We start from the raw sequence: 19,196 nt of genomic DNA, 5'->3' as shown, positions 1-19,196 counted from the left end.
TTTTCTGCTCTGTAGTTATGGTTAAAAATTTAGTTTATGTTTAAGAAAATCAAAAGCAAAGAAGGAAAGGAACAGATTAGTTTTCGTGGAACAGGTATAGAACTTCTGACTTGAAGTAAATGTAAGTTCTACAGAATCACTGGACTGTTTTCTTTAATAAAAACACAATACATATACAGCATAAAAATATTCAGTGAGAAAGATGCACTAACCCAGTCTATCTGTCGTTGTGTATTTTTTTTAACAAAGCCTTGTATATATATAATTTTAAGTTCTGCTTTTTATTTTATTTAAAAACAAGCACCTTAGGCTGGGCACGGGGGCTTATGCCTGTCATCCTAGCACTCTGGGAGGCCAAGGCAGGTGGATTGCCTGAGCTCATGAATTTGAGACCAGCCTGAGCCAGAGTGAGATCCCTTCTCTAAAAATAGCCAGGCGTTGTGGCAGGGGCCTGTAGTCCCAGCTACTCAGGAGGCTGAGACAAGAGAATTGCTTGAGCCCAAGAGTTGGAGGTTACTGTGAGCTGTGATGCCACAGCACTCTACCGAGGGTGACAAAGTGAGACTCTGTCTCAAAAAACAAACAAACAAACAAAAAAAACCCCAAGCATATTGGTTGGCATAGTTCTCATATTTACCAATTTAAAGAGTTACATGGTATTCCACAGTGGAGACATCTCGGTGTCCCCCACCTTTGGGGGTATCCATTCCTCCTTTAATTTTGTAACAATCCCTGAGTCTGTTGGGACTCTTCAGTTGCAAGCAATGGAAACCCACTCTGGCTGATATAAACAGGAAGAATTTATTGAAACGATATTTGTCTGTTCCTAAAATCATTAGTAATACTACAGACTGACCTAGAAGTTGGTCTTAAACACAGACTTCTTCAGCACAGCTGGGCAAAGCCAGTCAAGCGATGACAGAGCCACAATCTGGCCATGCTACCACAGGGCCACTGAATGAAGCTCTGCAGTGGGGAATTCTCTTTTTTTTTTTTTTTTCTTTTTTTGTAGAGACAGAGTCTCACTGTACCGCCCTCGGGTAGAGTGCCGTGGCATCACACGGCTCACAGCAACCTCTAAATCTTGGGCTTACGCGATTCTCTTGCCTCAGCCTCCCGAGCAGCTGGGACTACAGGCGCCTGCCACAACGCCCGGTTTTGGTTGCAGTTTGGCCGGGGCTGGGTTTGAACCCGCCACCCTCGGCATATGGGGCCGGCGCCCTACCGACTGAGCCATAGGCGCCGCCCCTCTTTTTTTTTTTTTTTTTTTAAACAGAGTTTCACTATGTCACCTTTCACAGTAGAGTACTGTGGCATCACAGCCCACAGCAACCTCAAACTCTTAGGCTTAAGTGATTCTCTTGCCTCAGCCTCCCAAGTAGCTGGGACTACAGGCACCTGCCACAATGCCCAGCTATTTTTTTGTTGTAGTTGTCATAGTTGTTTGGCAGGCCCAGGCTGGGTTCGAACCCACCAGCCCTGGTATATGTGGCTGGCACCCTAGCCACTGAGCTACAGGTGCCAAACCTAGCGGGGAATTCTTCAAACCTAGTGAAGTAAGTTAGACTGTTAACTTAGTATTTTTATTATTATGTATTATTAGAGAGTCAGACTCTCTAATAATTGAGTCACACTCAATTGTGGTTTATTAAGCCAAGATTTTAAGGATATGCCCAGGAAAACCATAGCCCACAAAGTGTCCCAGACTGGGCTCTCCTTGGAACAGGTTGAGGATTTCCAATTTAAAGGAGAAAAGGGGTGCACAGGAAAAATGGAGGCGGAGGGTGAAGGAGGTAAGCAATGTGGCAAGAAATGGTATTATTATGAGGTTGTATTTGGTGCCCAGTAAATCTGCATAAGATAAGATGAACATTCAAAAAGGGAGTGGAGGGCGGCGCCTGTGGCTCAGTCGGTAAGGCACCAGCCCCATATACCGAGGGTGGCGGGTTCAAACCCCGCCCCGGCCAAACTGCAACCAAAGAATAGCCGGGCGTTGTGGCGGGCGCCTGTAGTCCCAGCTACTTGGGAGGCTGAGGCAAGAGAATCGCTGAAGCCCAGGAGTTGGAGGTTGCTGTGAGCTGTGTGAGGCCACGGCACTCTACCGAGGGCCATAAAGTGAGACTCTGTCTCTACAAAAAAAAAAAAAAAAGGGAGTGGAGGAAGCAGTCAGTGTTGTGAATTTTCTCAGGGTTGGCAGAAGAGAGATCACATCTCTTCCCTGGTTTGCATCTGTGGAAATAAACTTGTAATTGACATTTAAGAGTTTATTTGGGCAACAGTCCTAAGGTTGTCACCAAAGTGCTCTCATTTTGTAGGGGCTGCTTATCTTGAAGGAAAATAAGGGTTGAAGGGAAGTAAATATTTTAATTCAAAACACATTTCTTTGTCATATTTTGAGATGGCTGTGGGCAAACAGCTGTAGGGCTGTCTAGATGAGGAGCCTGGGGGAGAGATCTGCTTGTGTACAGAATCCCTTAATGCACCCAGGCCTGCCTGTTCCATCAGGGATAAGTCCGCAGAGCATGCACCTTTAAAGGTCAGAATAAAACCATTTCCCTGAGGGCTGTTATCCTGAGGCTTATCTGCATGAAAAGACCACCAAGTCCTCCGGGATCCACTCTCCCTCCCACAAATTAAAAGAGGACCCTGCACCTCACTGGAGGAGGGTGGCCTGTTGGTGTGACTCAGCTCCCAGGCTCAGTTCTCCCTTTGGGCATCATGAGTTGGGGGTGGGGGGATATCCTGGGATTTTTATTTTTGCTTTTTCTTTGCGATTCCAGTTGTGATCCCACTTCACTGTTCTGCAAACTTGACTGCAGGAAATTTAAAGAACCCCATTCCTTGGCAATAAGTATAGTAAGGCGGAAGGAATGCAAATTTGTCCTAAAACAAAGAAAGCCCAAACAAAAGGACTGTCCCCAGCTCCACTGCCTCCTCAGGGTATGAGGTGGAAGTTTACAGAACTCTCTTGGATAGAGTTCCCTCATTTTGTCAAAATGAGAGACAAAGGGACATTTCCTTCAGTCACAAAATGGTTTTTTTTTTTTGTATTCACTATGCAAATACCAATCCTTTAATCATTTTGACATTCTTTTTTTCTAGTTCCACTGACCACTGTTAAAAGAGCTTAAATATCATGTACACCACCACCACTACCCCCCACCCCCACCCCCACTGGGCTGTCATCTTCTTGGCTTTGCTCCTGTGGCATCCTATGGCATAGAGGCTTCCATCTTCAAACCTCAGGAACTGTGCCCTTTTTTCATCTTCAAACCTCAGGAACTGTGCCCTTTTTTTTTTTTTTTTGAGACAGAGTCTCAATCTGTTGCCAAGGCTAGAGTGCCATGGCATCATAGCTCAGAGCAACCTCAAACTCCAGGGCTCAAGAAATCCTCTTGCCTCAGCTTCCTAAGTAATGGGGACCACAGGCACCTGCCACAACACCCTGCTAATTTTTCTATGTTTAGTAGAGATGGAGTTTTGCTCTTACTCAGGCTGGTCTCAGACTCCTGATCTCAGGCGATCCACCTGCCTTGGCCTCCTAGAGTGTAAGGATTACAGGTGTGAGCCAACTTGCCCAACCACTTTTTTTTTTAAAGTCAAGAGTTTATTAGCTGGGCATTGTGGTGGGAACCTGTAGTCCCAGCTACTTGGGAGGCTGAAGCAAAAGAATCGCTTAAGCCCAAGAGTTTGAGGTTGTTGTAAGCTGTGACGCCATGGCCTTCTACTAAGGGTGACAAAAATGAGATTCTGTCTCAAAAAAAACAGAAAAAGGAGTTTATTTGGGCCACGTTTGAGGACTGCAATCTGGGAGCACAGGTTCAAGTTGCCTTGAATATGCTCCCAGGAAGTAGCTTAACATAAAAGTGAATGATGGTCATTTTATTTGAAGTTGCCTGATCCATAGTGTGACCCAGGACAGCTCAGTTTCTTGAATGTCCTAGAATGTTGTGCTCTCCGTCTCCAGATTTTGCTGGTCCCAACACCAATTCATTGACCTGGGAACTCCCCTCCGTCACCTCCTTTCCCGATGCAGCGCTTTGCTCAGGCCGACATGACTGAGGACACAGACTGTGGGGTGACGGCTGGTTCTTAACCGCCAACCCCCAGGAGGGACAACTGATAGAGCAATTCGCAAGCCACAAACCCACAAGTGACGCAAGCTGCCTTTGATTGCAAAGCAAAAGTATGTCCCAGGTAAGGGACAGGTCAGTTTCCTAGAGTGGAGTGGACCTGTGAAATACAAGGTTTTGTTGCAGGAAGACAAGGCCCAATGGAGAGAAAGAGCACCCAAACACCATATTTAAGAGGAAAAAGGCTTTAATTTGCAGGCAGAGCTAACAGCATAGAAGAATTCCAAATGGCCTTGCTCCCTGACTGGCTTGGTCTTTCCCTTTTTGTCTCCAGTCAGAAACTTCCAACCCACAGGTACCTTTCTCATTGGTCAGTTTGAATCAAGCGGGAGATGCTGTTCCAGCCCCCACAGAACTACAGGATTTCACAGAAGCGGAAATTTCCAGGTTCCAGGAAGTTAAGCCTACAAATTCCCAAGAGCTGAGTCACACTGGAGAAGACTCTGCAAGTATATCCTTGTGGTCTCCTTGAGAGGACCTCTGTTCTCCTAGACCTCACCCTTCCCTGGTATCCTGTCTCAGTTTGTTCTTTTTATTTCCCAGTGGATGGGAGGGTTGTAGCTTTAGCTTTTCCATAATCTCCTCAGGAAACTTGCTAGGGAGGAGGATGAAGTCGTGATGTAAATGAGGTTGCAATGATATGACTCTTGGTAAGTGGGTAAGTGTAATAAAGGGGGCAGGTGGGTACAGAGCAGAGATCATCAAGGCCTAGGGACCTTGGTCAGCAGGATGGGCAGGAGAGGCTTTCTACAGAGGGAGCATCTTGGCTGAAATCTGAAGGACAGGAAAGAGCTTGCTGAGTAAAGAAGCAGAGAAGGGAGGCAAGGGCTTGGGTACTCTGGGAGGGCCAGGGGCTGTTGCAGATGAGTTAGGGGTGTGAGCTGGAGATGTGAGCAGGGGCCAGGCCATGTGCTGCTCTCAGAAGACCCTCAGGGAGGGAACGGGTGGGGAGTAGCACCAGCTCCAGCGCCAAATTCCAGGGAGGCGTGTGCTGCAGAGGCTGGGCAGTGCCAAAGCCATTTGTTTCCTAACTTGGGGAAAAACAGTCCACATTGTGCCAACAGTGATCTTTCAAACAAATGAAGAGCTATTTGTTATCAGGGGAGAGTGACCTGTTGTTCGGCTTCTCCAAAATGGGAAAAAGCTGGATGGTCACAGGGCACATAATGAATGACTTCCCGCCTGGAGCCCATTCCCCCTGGTGCGTATCATCTCACCCACAATCTGGGAATCGAGGATGGGAGATCTTTCCAGCTCCTAATTCCCCAAATGGAACCTTTCCAAAGACCAGTCTCATTTTTTTTCAGACTACAAAAAAATGTGCTGCTCATAAAGTTTCTTGACTCTTACATAAAGACGCAGAAGAAAAATGGTTAGAATTTAGTGCCAGAAACAACTGTGTCTCGCCCGATAAAATGGTGCAATTTCTTTAGTCAGAAACAGGAACAATTAAGTGATCGCAATTTGAATTTTGTTCTGGTTGTTAAGAAATTCAAGGTCAAGTTGAGGTGCATTTTTTGGGCACAATTATTACCCCCTGCCTTGTTTCCTAAAATAAAAAAACAATACCAACAAAAGGTTTTTTTTTTTTTTTTGTAGAGACAGAGTCTCACTGTACCACCCTCGGGTAGAGTGCCATGAGGTCACACGGCTCACAGCAACCTCTAACTCTTGGGCTTACGCCATTCTCCTGCCTCAGCCTCCCGAGCAGCTGGGACTACAGGCGCCCGCCACAACACCCGGCCATTTTTTTGTTGCAGTTTGGCTGGGGCTGGGTTTGAACCCGCCACCCTCTGCATATGGGGCCGGCGCCCCACTCACTGAGCCACAGGTGCCGTCCCCAACAAAGTTTTACCAGCCAAACACACCATCCACTTTTTGTTAGTTTCCTTTTTATTTTTTGCCACATAAATAAAGCTTTTACATAACCGCAATGGCACTCTCACACTCACTTTTGTTTTATATTTTTCTCATAATATTAGTTCTCAAATCTGTATTTCTTATTTATGTATCTATTCCACCTTTTCAACAATGGTATGATAGTCCATTGAATCACTAAATGTCAATATAGGAGAATCTAATTGTACATATGGAACATTGCATCTTTTTTCCAGATTTTCATTGTTATAAGTAATTCTGCTATTGCAAAAATAAATGAGTAAAGGTTATCAAAGAAATCACCAAGAGAGAAATATAAAGGGCTGAGAAGTGCATGAAAAGTGTTCAGCTTCTCTAATGATTAAAAACATACACAGGAGGTGAGGGGTTGGGGGAGGGGAGGGAGGCTGCGGGGCCTGTGGCTCAAGGGAGTAGGGCGCTGGCTCCATATGCAGGAGGTGGCGGGTTCAAGCCCAGACCCAGCCAAAAACTGCAAAAAAGAAAAAAGAAAAACATACATGGGGCTCGGCGCCTGTAGCTCAGTGAGTAAGGCGCCAGGCACGTGCACTGAAGGTGGCGGATTTCGAGCCCAGCCCGGGCCTGCTAAACAACAACGACAACTGCAACCAAAAAAAAAAAAAAAAAAATTAGCCGGGCATTGTGGCCGGTGCCTGTAGTCCCAGCTATTTGGGAGGCTGAGATAAGAGAATCGCTTAAGCCCAAGAGTTTGAGGTTGCTATGAGCTGTGATATCACAGCACTCTATGGAAGGTGACAGTGAGACTCTGTCTTAAAAAAAAAAAAAAATACACAGAAACAAGACAGTTGCTTCTTTTCCCTGTGAAAATTGCTCAGAATGAACAACAAAGTTACTCCATGCTGGCCGCGAGGTGGGGAGACCCACAGCTGAGTCTCTTTCAGAATATGAATTTGTCCATGTCTGGGGGCAGCAATTGCTTTTCTAGAAGATACACGCCTGGAGTGACAGAGACAGCTGAGCCTGGAGCACACAGGTTTTACTGCAGCATGACGGCCAAATGTAAATGGCCAAAATGTCCCATAACAGGAGTAAACGTTTATACAACTTTCATACTACCCATTTGCTAGATGTGTAATGAAGATTTCTAATAAGACAGGGCGGGGTGGTGCTTGTGGCTCAAGGAGTAGGGTGTGGACTCCATATGCTGAAGGTGACGGGTTCAAACCCAGCTCTGGCCAAAACAAAACAAAAAACTGCAAAGACAGGGAAATGTTCATGCTATAATAACATAAGTGAAAAGCAGAACCCTACATGAAAAATTGCTTTCAGACAAGGGAGTCAGATGACCTTGATTAAAGGGATGTGCTGCCAATGTCTAGTCAGAGATTTCTGGGTCAGAGACAAGGGACTTTGTACCAGTGGTAACACAGCAGCCAGAGCTGTGGCATGGTGCTAGCAGGAGCTCCCTGTGTCCTCCAAGCTCTGGTGGGGCAAGACCCACATGCACAATGGGCTGCATTATACAGAACACTGAACTTGGGGAATTCACTGCATTTACGGGAAACTTATCTGTAGAGAGAGGTTACTACATCCTTCCAGGTTGATTCCTGCAAATACAACCCTGAGACATGGATACAGAGTGGCTAGGGCTTTGTCATTTTGGGCATACTCAGGGACACCCAGGCCCATGGTGACTGCCTCTCCCAACACCTGTGTGTAGCTCACTTGGGCTGCAAATATCTCAGGACTGCCACGTTTCATTGTGTCTCTGTAAGGTGGGGCCTGCTCAGAACTGGAGAGGACTTCAAATTCAGCTGAGGTTCGGGGTTTGGAGTATCCCTGGAAGCAGCCTGTCCCACCCCCTTCATTTTATCATTGGGAAACTGAGGCCCAGAAAGGGTCTTGGCCAAGGCCGGGGGTTAAGGGGAGTGAGTAGGAGGTCAGGACTGGTGTTTCCTGGCTCTGTCCTGAAGGCACATCACTATCACCCCCACCCAAGCAGTTGACAGTACCACTCCATAGCTGTCAGCATCTCCTTCGATTCTCAGGACTGCATGAAGTCCTATCATTGTCCCATGTGACAGTGAGGAAATACACTATCAAAGAGGTTCGGTAACTTGCTCAAGGCCACAGAGCCAGGGAGTGGCAGAGCCTGGATTAGAACCCAGGTGGTCTGGCCTCAGAGCCTGGCTTCTCTCCCCATGCTCAGTCACGACTTCCTGCTGGTCCTGGAGATTTTCACAATGGTGCCTGTTTTCCTGATAGCTGGTAGCTGACTTTCCAAGTCACTAGCCACAGGGACAAGAAGATCTGGAGAGGCTGTGAAGGACAGCCCTAGGACCAGGACCAGGGTGAGTGCCTAAATGGTAGGATGGGCCTTGGAACCGGAGTCAAGCTGGTGAAGCTGCAGGAAAGGCTGGAGCAGGATAGGTCTCCCTGTCCTGCTGCTGCAGGCCTGGCTCAAGCCTTCCTCTCCCAGTGAAACCCTCTACATGCCCAGGGTACCACCTTCCCCAACTGGCCCTGCTTCCTCATTCCCAGCAGGGCTTCTCAGTCCTGGCCTCATTGACCTCTGAGCCATCCCAGGCAGAACCACGATTTAACCCCTTCTTGGATATTACCTTCTTTTGGTTTCCTCCCACACCTCTGCCTGTTTTTTCCAGTCTCTTTCTGGATCCCCCCCAGTTCCTCCTTCCCCAGGTCACCTTCTCTTGTTCCTGTCAACTCCAATTCACCCTGTTTCTCCCATGGCTTAAACAAGTCACATTAATACTCCAGTAGTAATGTCTCCAACCTGTCCCCAGCTCAGAGCTCCCCACCACCACCTACTTGGCTGTCTGCTGTGCTTCCAGCACCCTACACTATCCCTAGTCACAGGGGACCAGATCCAGCCAACTCAAGCCCATAATCTTAGCACTCTGGGAAGCTGAAGTGGGAGGATTACTTGATCTCAGGAATTTGAGACCAGCCTAAGAGCAAGACCCTGTCTCTACTAAAAATAGAAAAAATTGCCAGATGTTGTGGCATGTGCCTGAAGCCCCAGCTATGTAGGAGGCTAAGGCAGGAGAATCGCTTGAGCCCAGGAGTTTGAGGTTGCTGTGACTAGGCTGAGGCCATGGCACTGTAACCCAGGCAACAGAGTAAGACTGTCTCCAAAAATAAATAAATAAATAAAATAAACAATGGACCAGATCCTTTCCCTGAGCTGCCTTTATAAGCCTTTGCAGAGGCTGTTCCCCCGCTCAGGAAACCTTTCTCACTTTTCTCTTCAACTCTCAACAGCCAGGCCAGTCACATGGAACTCCTCTGGGACACCTCCAGAGCCTGGAGGCCGTTAGCACACAGGCCCTTTCATGAACTTTGGGTTCTCTGCAAACCTCTAACTTGTAAGCCATTCTATGGAAACATGAGTTTTTTGCCTTTTTGCGTTTGCTTTTTGAATTTAATATGCATTCAGAAGAGGGCACTTAATAAGTGAACAGCTTGATAAATTTTCACAGAGCCCAACCTCATAACCAATACCCATATTAGGAAAACTGATCCTATTGATCTCAGGAATCCCAGAAAGCTCCTCAGGCCGGTTCCTGCCACAAACCCACCCAGGATCATGTCTGACTTCTGACCCATCTCTGCCTTTTACATAATAAGCCTTCGTCTGAGGCCGGCTCTGCTGTTCTGCTGTGTCTGTGAGTCAGCCGCTTTTCAGAGTTTGTGGATTCCCACGCGTGAACACTCCGCAATGGACCATCCTGCTGTGGAAGCTATCAAGAATACTGCTGCTACGAACATTCTAGCACATATGTGTGTTTTGGGGGGCACATGTGTACGCGTTTCCTCTGGGCATGAACTGGGATAAACCGGAGCTCTGCGGGCTCAGGGACCCATACACGCTCCCGTTCCTCCACATCTTCATCTATGCTAGCTTTTTCTTTTTTCTTCTTTTAAAAATAAATCTCTTTGTGGCTGCAACATACAAACTCATCCCCCTCAGTGTCCCCTGACCGGCTGCAGCCATGAATTCCTACGCCAAGATGTGGCTGCGGCCTGCCCGGCGCAGAGGCCGCCTCTCTTCTTCCTCCGCACTTCGGGGTTCCCGCTCACCGGGGTGCCCTAGCAGTGCTAGGAAGTTGGTTCAGTCTGTCGGCTGCCCGACTGGCAGTCCCCGAGGGTAGAGCCGAGTTCCAGCCTGGGGGTGGTCCCAGCCTGGGGAGGTCCCAGCCTGGGGTCAGCACGCGACCCCAGGCCGGCGGGAAGCGGCAGGCGGCGGGTGCGGGCTGTGCCGCGGGGACTCCCGAGCGTGTCCCGTCCTCACGCCCCTCCAGGGGGCCTCCGACTTGCAGCGCTGCCCCGGGCCGGGTCACCGCTTCTTTCCGCCGAGCCCCGCGGGACTGACTTTTGGTCTCGAGCTCGCGGCCTGCAGGCGGCGCGGAGGTGGGGGGCATCCGGTTTCAAGGGCGCTGGGAGCGGGTAGACTTGGGGATGCGTCCGGCCGGAAGGCGCCCCCCTTCTGTGGCCCCCTCCAGGGAAGTCGGGGGTCCAAGTCCCCACCTTCAGCCGTGGGCGCGCGGTCGGGTGCCGGAGAGGGAGGGGTCTCGGATGGCCCCGGCTGGGGGCGGCCAGGGGAGGGAGGACGGACGGCCCCGGCCCCGCCTCCGCCGCGCCCTCCTCCCGGGCGGGATAATTGAACCGCGCGGCCGGGGCCCAGCGTTGGCTGCGGAGGCTCGGCCGGAGCGTGTAGCCCGCGCTGCTCGCCGCGCTGCCGGGCTGAGCAGGGATCCGCGCCTCCGCCTTTGTCCGCCGCCCGCCCGCTGGCCCCATGGAGCACGCCGCCCCGTCGCGCCGGGTCCCGCTGCCGCTGCTGCTGCTTGGTGGCCTCGCGCTGCTGGCGGCCCGAGGTAGGGGCGCCCTGAGCCCACGGGCCCCGATTTAAGTCCCTACCCCCTCTGGCCCGCGCTCCTCGGCGGTTTTTGGTCTGAGGGTACTCTGAGCCCATGCGCTGCCCTGCGCCGCGCCCCCGGGGCAGTCATCGCGCGGTCCCTGAGCTGCGTGGCCTCCGAGGCCCAGGCGACATCTGCGCCCCTCCCCCGCTGTTGGCTCGCCACCTTCCTCGTTTGAGGGACTTGTTTTAAAGACGGGATCCCCCCACCGCCCTCCTCTCTGGCTGGCCCTCTCACATCCAACCTCCTAACCCAGTCCTGGCAAATCGTGCCGTCCCTTAGGTCCCACTCGGGGCCGTGGGGGTTGGGGAGCATGGACCGGAATGATTGGGAGTTACTGACCCCACTCCGGGTCGTGCACTTTGCACCCGAAGCACCTTTGGTGTATCTCTTCTGGCTGCCCTTGCCACCACCTCTAGATCGCAGCTGTTGTACCCTACCCAGCTTGCTGGTGAGGAAACTCAGCCTGGAGGGTGGAGAACAGTAATTTATCCAGTAGACACAACGGGGGTGGGGGTGGGGGCATGGGGCTGGGCAGGAAGAAATTGGAAGGTAAGGAAGCAGCCTGAAAGTTTTCAGGGCCTTAGCTGGGGGCGGGGAGGGAGGGGCCCCTTTTGGGACTCCAGAGGGCCCAAGGCAGTGGTTCTGACAGGCTCCATACTCAGTTGGGACTGGGGACAGGCCACTTCCAAACCACCTCCCCCTATGGCAAAGGGGATGCAGTCTCCAAAAGCAGATGACCCAGAACTGCTGGCCTCCAGTGGTGGGACTGATAACAGGACAGGGGCCACCCAGACTCTCTCTGTTTCTCTTCCCTAATCCTCTGGGCCTGACTCCTGAGGATCAGAGCAGCTATAGGGCAGCAGAGCCATGACCTCTGACCTCTCTGCTGACCCCCCCATGGCTTCTCAGAGCCATTAGTCAGGCCTGGCCCTACTGGAGTCTTTGTTCTGCCAGCAGCCCAGGTTCAGAGGAGTGTCCCAGACCACCCTTGCAGCCTCAGATTCTTTATCCCCGGTTTCTTTTAAACTGTGATAACCATCCTCCTCCTTGTCAAAAGGTCACTAGTCCCAGCTAATGCTTGTCGAGGGATGGAAGGAGAGGAAGGGTTGTTGGGGGCTCACTGTAGGGGTTTCTGGGCTTGCTTGCTGCACAGACCTCTGTGGAGTTCTGGTTGTTTCAGGCACTGGGCATGGCCTGGGTCACTTTTCGGGGTTGGAGACAGCATGGGGAGGTGTGGGTCTCAGTGTTGGCACCAAGAGCCATCCTGGCCCCTGGGGGCTTCTGGAGGCTTCCTGGAGGAGATGGTGTTTGGGTGGGAGGGAGCCGCAAGCTGGAGAAAGGGCATTTCAGGCAGCGGGAGGCACAGGCACTGTGAGGGAAAACCCCCTGTGGGGCAAGGAGGTGGGGAGACCTTGGAGTCAGGATGGGAAATGTAAGGGACATCAGAGACCCCGCATTTTACAGATGAAGAAGGGGAGGACCAGAGAGAAGGCATAGTTCATTCAGCTTTCACGAGCTAGGGTCTCCAAGTCCTCCATCACTGTTCTTTCCTGCCTACTGTTTGAGAAAAATTTCTCCCTTGTTTAACTTTGCATGAGCACCCCAGGACTTGCTGGCTCAGGGTGGCTCACAGCTCCACGGTTTTTCTCCAAAGAGAAGTTTTTAACTTGGAGGGTATAAAAAGCCTTTTCACTGCACACGTTGATGAGAACAGCTGGGTTGTCCTGTGAGCCTTTTGTTTCTTCAGGGGAAAACCCTTTTTGCGTTTTCAACAACTTTAGTTTGGTGCAGTTTGGGGAGAGGAGGTTAGAAGACTGCCTGGCTCCTTTCTGCAGCAATGAGGCTCTCTGCAGCCCTGTGGGGAACATGGCTCTTGCTCTTGGAGAGCTGTGGAGCCACCAGGAAACATGCAGTTCAAAAGGGATCTTGGAAAAGGCATTCAGATGGTGAGCCCTTTAACCAATTGGCTGAAAATCCTTTGGTGACCAGGACGTCTGGCTGCTTAAGCTTAAATGCAGAAGGGCACTAATCTTTCTTGCCAAAGGCAGAGACAGAACCGCCTGTCTGTCCTGGGTCTGGCTGTCCCATTGGGCCTTAATGAAAGCTGGGGTGGTGGAGAGAGAGGGGAGGAGGGTGTTGGGAAAAGCGATTATGTTTTCTCCAAAGCTTTCTGGGCCTCTGGCTGCAGCGTTTCCAACTGATTAAGAGTCCAGTTGGGAGGGAGAACAAAGGCCAGAGAGGACTTGGCTTAAAAACATGTGGTCTTTGCCGCTGCTGGAACTTTCTCAGTCAGGAAGTGGGGGATTGGGTGCTGAACGCAGAAGGATGAGACTTGGAGTGCTGTGGGTGGTAGTACTAGCACCTCACTTCTGGTACTGCCTGAGTGTGGGGTGGGACCCTGAGCTTACTCATCCTTATGCCCCAGGGTGGCATGGGATGGTAACTCTCACGGCTGCCAAAGCCCTGCTGGTAAAGGTCCATTCCAAGTTGCATGCTTAGGCATTCAGGATTGTCTGGGGGCTATGACAGGGGCCCTTACCCCCATGTGGCCCATATTCCCAGAGGATGGAGAAAAATGAAGTCAGCTCTACTGGCAGAGTAGGAGAAGACTTCCTAGAGGAAGCAGCATGCAGCCCTCAACCTCCAGGAGAAGCATATGGGGTGGAGGGTTTCCCACCAAAAGGAATGGCCTGGGCAGAGGCCCAGAAAAGAAGAGAAAACATGAGCTGTCAGGGGAGCTCTCGGGAGTTCTTCACCTTCTCAGGATTAGGGGACCACACTGTCTAGTCATTACTCCAGCAGTGCCCCCACCCTGCCTGTGACTTTTAAAGCTGGGCTCTGTGAGCAGTGGGCACATGGGTAGACCAGCTTGGTGTGTTCAGTCTTATGAAAACAGCTCTAACAGGGCACGTAATTATTTTGCCAGTATATTTTATTTTCCTTTTGAAAACCATCAAATCATAATAATTAAATTAATACAGGGTGGACATAAAGTTCATGTGCAATTTAAAATAGTTTAACATAGTAAATTGCACATGAATTTTATGTCTACCCTGCTGTATATGCTCTTGTAGGTCAGTATAGTTCGGTTTCCTTGCAATGATTTCAAATGTGTCCATATACTTCCTTGGGATCAGAGACCCCTCGCTGCCCCAGCCACTAGGTCACAGCAGGCAGAGGGGCCTGAGTCTGGGCTACCTCCTTTAACCCCCAGGCTGGGTTGGTAGGGAGTGGGGTGCCTGTCCCTCCAGCTGCCCAGAGTCCTCGGGGTGAGGATGGTGTGCAGGGGTCCCAATCCTGAAAGTCCCCTGAGAGATCTTGACAGACATCATAATCTCCTGCATCCATTTCCTCTGAGATGAGAGCATGCTTTGCTCTAGGTAATTACTAAAACTAAAATGTTTTCCATTTAGTAATGTAATCCTCTCGATGATTCTACAAAGAATGGTGATCCAGTATTTTTCTTGAGCCTATTTTTCCTTTTGGACCCTGTCACCTGCTATAGTAAAAAATGTGCTGTACCTTTTGCGCCCTGTGTGGGAAGTCTCGCTTCCCATTTACCTGGCTCTTTTCTGCGGACCCAGTCAATGACACTCCTGAGAGTCACTGGTGGGAACCTGGCACCTGTCCTCACAGCCTGGCTTGCCCCACCTGTGCCTACTTGGCCTGTGTTACCTGGCTGCACCCTCGTCCCAATCCCACAAAGGAAGTGCTGTCATGATCCTGCTCCTATAAGGAGGACAGGGAGGATGGCAGGGCACAGGGAGAGTTTATGCCGTCACACAGCTACTCAGTGTCAGCTCAGCTCGTGCGTTTTCCTAACCAGGCCCCTCGACGGCCTCCCTCATCTTTCGAAGATGTGATTTTTTAAGCCCAGCTTCAGGAGGAAGCTGCTGTTTCCTTCAGGGCTGTGCAGTGGGATGTGAGCTTTAGAGTCACAGCCGGTTTGAAGGCCGCCCTGCACTGGCAACTCGCTGAATGACCCCCACCCCCACCCTGTTTGGCAGTGTTGCTAGGCTCACACGAGATCCTTTGTTTCTGCAGACTTTTACTGAGTGACTGCTTGGGGCAGGGTGCATAATGAGGCAGAGCCTGGCCCAGCCCCCCTAGTACTAAGTGAGGGCGCTTTCGGGGAACAACAGATCATGCAAGAGAGGAAACAGATGTGTCCCAAGTGCTCACGTGTATGTGCTTGTGTGTGAGTTCGGGTGGTTAGGGAGGACTAACCAAAGGAAGGACCTATGAGCTGGAGTAGTGTGAATGTGCTGGCCTGGCAAGAGGAAGGGACCCAGGACCAGCAGCCTGCGGAGCTCCAGCTTCCAAAGGCAGGGTGCAGAGGCTGTGTGACCGGTGGCCAGAGAGGTGAGAGAAAAACTAAGGGAGGCCAGGAGGGCCCTGGAGCTTGGTGGGATGCTGCAGAGATTGGTGGGAGAGGTGAGGGTGGCCTTCATGTGCACTGGGCTAGAAGTGCTAAGCTGCTGCCTAGAGGGAGCACAGGGAAGTGTCCCTGCTTTCCTGGAGACCCTGTGATGGATGCTGGGGATGTGCTCAGATCCGGCATGTGAGGGCTGTGGACATAGGCACCTCTTGCACTAGGGACTGGGCCTGCAGCCCTAAGAGCAGACTCCAGCATGCCCCACTTCCTCTAGGTAGCCTTAAAGAGGGAATATGGGTCTGTCCTCATCCTGGACCTGTAAGGGGTGCAGAGACACTAGGACAACCTAGCTGGACCCCTTCTGGCTTCCTTGGCTCACGAGGGCCAGGGCGCTGGAGTGGGTAACTTTAGTCTTGCCTGGTTCTGTTTGGCTGGAATTTTCCATCAGAGTCTCCATGGCTGACATCTTGACATCTTGCCGCCTAGTTACTCAGTCCTGGACACAGTTGGGTCCCCCTGCAACTCTCTGCTGCAGCTTTAGATAGTGCTTTGGGGGAGAAGGACCAGACCCTTGAAGGGGGTGAGTCCAGGAGGTACACAGGATTCTATCCATGTCCTGAAACCCTGAAACCCTCGCCTGCCTCTAGGGTTCTGAGCCTGAGCAGAAGAAGAGAATTGAAGCTGGCTCCTGATCACATCCCTTCCCAAACCCCCACCTATTCATGGAGCTTGGCCAACTTTTTATTTTGCCCCGTGAGGATATTAAAATAGAAACTTGAACCCAGACAACCGCCATCTTGTATGGTTACCATTTCATAGTTGTAGAAGACATTTTAATGACTCCAAATTTTGGAAGGATGAAAGAAAGCACTTTATTATATTTAATTGTTTTGAGACAGAGCTGTGCTTTGTTGCCCTCAGTAGAGTACGTGGCGTCATAGCTCACAGCAACCTCAAACCCTTGGGCTCAAGAGATCCTCTTATCTCAGCCTCCCGAGTAGCTGGGACTATAGGCACCCACCACAATGCCTGGCTAGTTTTTTGTATTTTTAGCAGAGACCCATCTCGCTCTTGCTCAAACTGGTCTCTTGCTCAGGTGCTCAGGCTGGTCTGGAATTCCTGAGCTTGAGTAATCTACCCGCTTTGGCCTCCCAGAATGCTGGGATTACAGGTGTGAGCCACTGTGGCTGCTGAAAGAAAGCACTTTTCAGTGGAGTCAGGCTGGCTTTGTGGAGCTCCTGCGGTTCTCCTCCTTTCGTGCGAACCAGCAGAATTTTGTCAGAGCAGTACCCATGTGAAGTGGGGTTTGGAATATGCCCTTGACCACAGGCCAAATCCTCCACTTAGTTTACAGACAAAGAAACTGAGGCCTAGCCTTGCTCCAGGTAGAAAACACATCAACTGTGGAATTAGAACCAGACTCTCGGCCTCTGGGGTCCCTGCCCTGTGTCTCCCCACTATGACACTGCACAGTGGGACCTAAGTATTAGACCACAGGCCTCTGGGGAATGGGATCAGGCATTGTCCACAGTTCCTGCAATGTTTATAGCTAGTAGGCTGACATTTTGGAAGGTTCCACCTGAGACGTGGTACAGAATCCCTGGGACCACCTGCCTAGCATCTGTAGTCTTGGGAAAAAAGTGTGGCTGTATCCTTAGAAAGTGTCAAGGGCACAGGTCCCATGGGCCACGTTGCCTGTGTTCCTTAAACCGTGAGTCTCTTTGTGCCTGGAAACATGTAGTGTGATGTTTGCTTCCCTGTAATTAACACAATTCATAGTTTGCACCATAATCTTTACAAAGGTTTAATTTACCTGGAAGAAATTTGGTTTTTGCAGCTGTCTCAGGTAACAAATGGTATCTGATGCCTGGGAGCTAAGCTGTGTCTCTCTCCACTTGTACACTGATTCCTTGGGGCAGGTGTGTCTCTTTCTCAAGAGAGGTGATGGATATGGTGGGGTGTGGTCAACTAGGCAGCATGTCAGCCTTGAGGGTGAAAAAGAATGGTCTCTGGGTCCTGGCCTTTCCACTTGTTTAATGTTGAAGATTCTGGGTTTTCTCTGTGGCTTGGGTGCTGATGTCAGCACTCTTCCTGGTTTTGTTGGTCTTCCCAATATTATATAGTAGGCTCTGTTACCAGCCCATTTTACAGAGGAAGAAACTGAGGCTCAGTGAGTTGTAGCAAGAGTGGGAGCCGGTTCGAGGGTGAGCAGCTTTGTCCACCACGTTGGGTTCCCTTGGAATGTCTGAGTTGAAGGTTAAGGAGATTTTTGCGAGAGGGTTCCTTCTTGGTTTATATTTAGTATTAAGGCTTTGTGGATCTAATGCACATAGTCAGATGACAGGAGTCAGATTAAAACTGTAGTTGGTTGAACTTTCTTCTCAGAAGAAGAAAAAGAAATTATCTGTGAACAAAGATTCCAGATTGGCCGAGGCCCCACATCTCTCTTGAGGGTACACATAAGCCTGGCAATGGGGCTCTGAGAGACCAGTGAGTGTATGGTGGGCTTGGGTGGGCGTCAGTGTGGGTTGACGGAGGTAATTTCTGGATTTGGGAGCCACTCACAGCTGTCTGTGGTTGGGGAGATGGAAGAAGCAGCGACGGCTTCCTTTACTCCAAGTTGCTTTCCCAACTGGTCAGGACTGCTCAGATGCGGTGGGGTTTGTGTGTGAGTTGCTTTGATTTTATGCCCTCCTGAAGGTGTTGCCAGTGGGTGGGTCACTCACCAGGGTGTTGGCCATATGCTGTCGACCCTTGTGAAACTCTTGGCCCCAGCCTGGCACCACAGGCCAGGGTTGGGGTGTGGCTTAAAGAAGCAGGTGCAGGAAGGTAGGGGGGTGAGAGGCAGCTCTGTGGGCACAGGCAGCTCTGTGCCCCCAGCATGTGAGGGGACAGTGAGGTGCAAGATGCTGGTTTTAAATGACCAAAAGGTGATCCCACCAGGCAGCAAGTGGGGTACCCGAGGTGGGGTAGGAGGCCACAGCCAGGGCTGACCTTGGGCCCTCCTGCACCCCTATCTTCCTGTCCTCTCTAGACTCTCTAGGGAGTTACTATCCCCAGGGTGATTTTTGTTTTTGTTTTTTAAGTTAAAATCATCTTTATTTTGGTTGCTTTGTTACTGAACATTTTAACTGGTCCCGTTCCCAGTCTCATAGTTTGCCATGGAAACCATTAGCTCCACCGTCACACAATCTAAACTACAATTTATTAATGCAATCCTCTGTGCGTTATTCAGATTAGTGCATTAAAACAACATGGATTGAAAGAGGCATGTAAGTTTATGGGCAAAACATTCAATTCCTTTCCTAATGATGTTACAAAATGGCCCACAAACACTAATTATTTTGTGTAAAAAAAATGTATTTTTTTACTGTGGAAAATTATGCATCGCATACGACTTGGCCATTTTGACCATTTTAGAGGTATAGTCAATGGCATCACACACACATTCACGTCGCTGTGTAGCCGTCACACCCATTAAACGCAGACACCCTCCCCCCGCTCCATCACCCGGCCCCAGCACCCACTAGGGTATCATCTGTCTGAATTTGACCTCTGTAGGGACACCATGGGTACTCTTACCCTGGGCCACAATACCTGCCCGGTTGACCTTATTTGATTTTCCTGACTTGAGTAAAGTTCGTTTCTTTAAAAGGAGACCAAGGCAGGGTATTTCCCTTTCTAACTGAAATGTTCTTGGAAGAGATGTGTATGGGGGGGTGGACTGTGGACAGCGCTGGCTTTTGTGCTTTGGACCTCCTGGTCCTGCCCTGTCTGAAGGAGATGCTGGGAGGGAAGTAGGTGGCTTTACTTATGTTTGAACACAAGTAATAACAGACCTTTCTTGTGTGGGATACCTGCATCTTTTAAAGACCAGCCTGCCAGGGATTG

General features: G+C 50.4%; 1 protein-coding gene across 2 annotated transcripts in view; it reads left to right on the top strand.

The window, feature by feature from the left end:
* Positions 1–10,689: 10,689 nt before the first annotated feature.
* The window catches only part of FBLN1 (fibulin 1), a 73,549-nt gene continuing 65,042 nt past the window's right edge, over positions 10,690–19,196 (top strand). For both annotated transcript variants that reach the window (XM_053582562.1, XM_053582563.1), the window contains exon 1: positions 10,690–10,885. In XM_053582562.1, coding sequence (XP_053438537.1) covers positions 10,807–10,885 — 79 coding nt within the window. In that variant the 5' untranslated portion in view covers positions 10,690–10,806. The remainder of the gene's footprint in view (positions 10,886–19,196) is intronic.

Source organism: Nycticebus coucang, chromosome 3 (assembly GCF_027406575.1).
Source record: "Nycticebus coucang isolate mNycCou1 chromosome 3, mNycCou1.pri, whole genome shotgun sequence".
In the NCBI taxonomy this organism is placed as follows: domain Eukaryota; kingdom Metazoa; phylum Chordata; class Mammalia; order Primates; family Lorisidae; genus Nycticebus; species Nycticebus coucang.
Note: the sequence above shows the minus strand (reverse complement) of the source record. Positions and strands in the feature narration are given on the sequence as shown.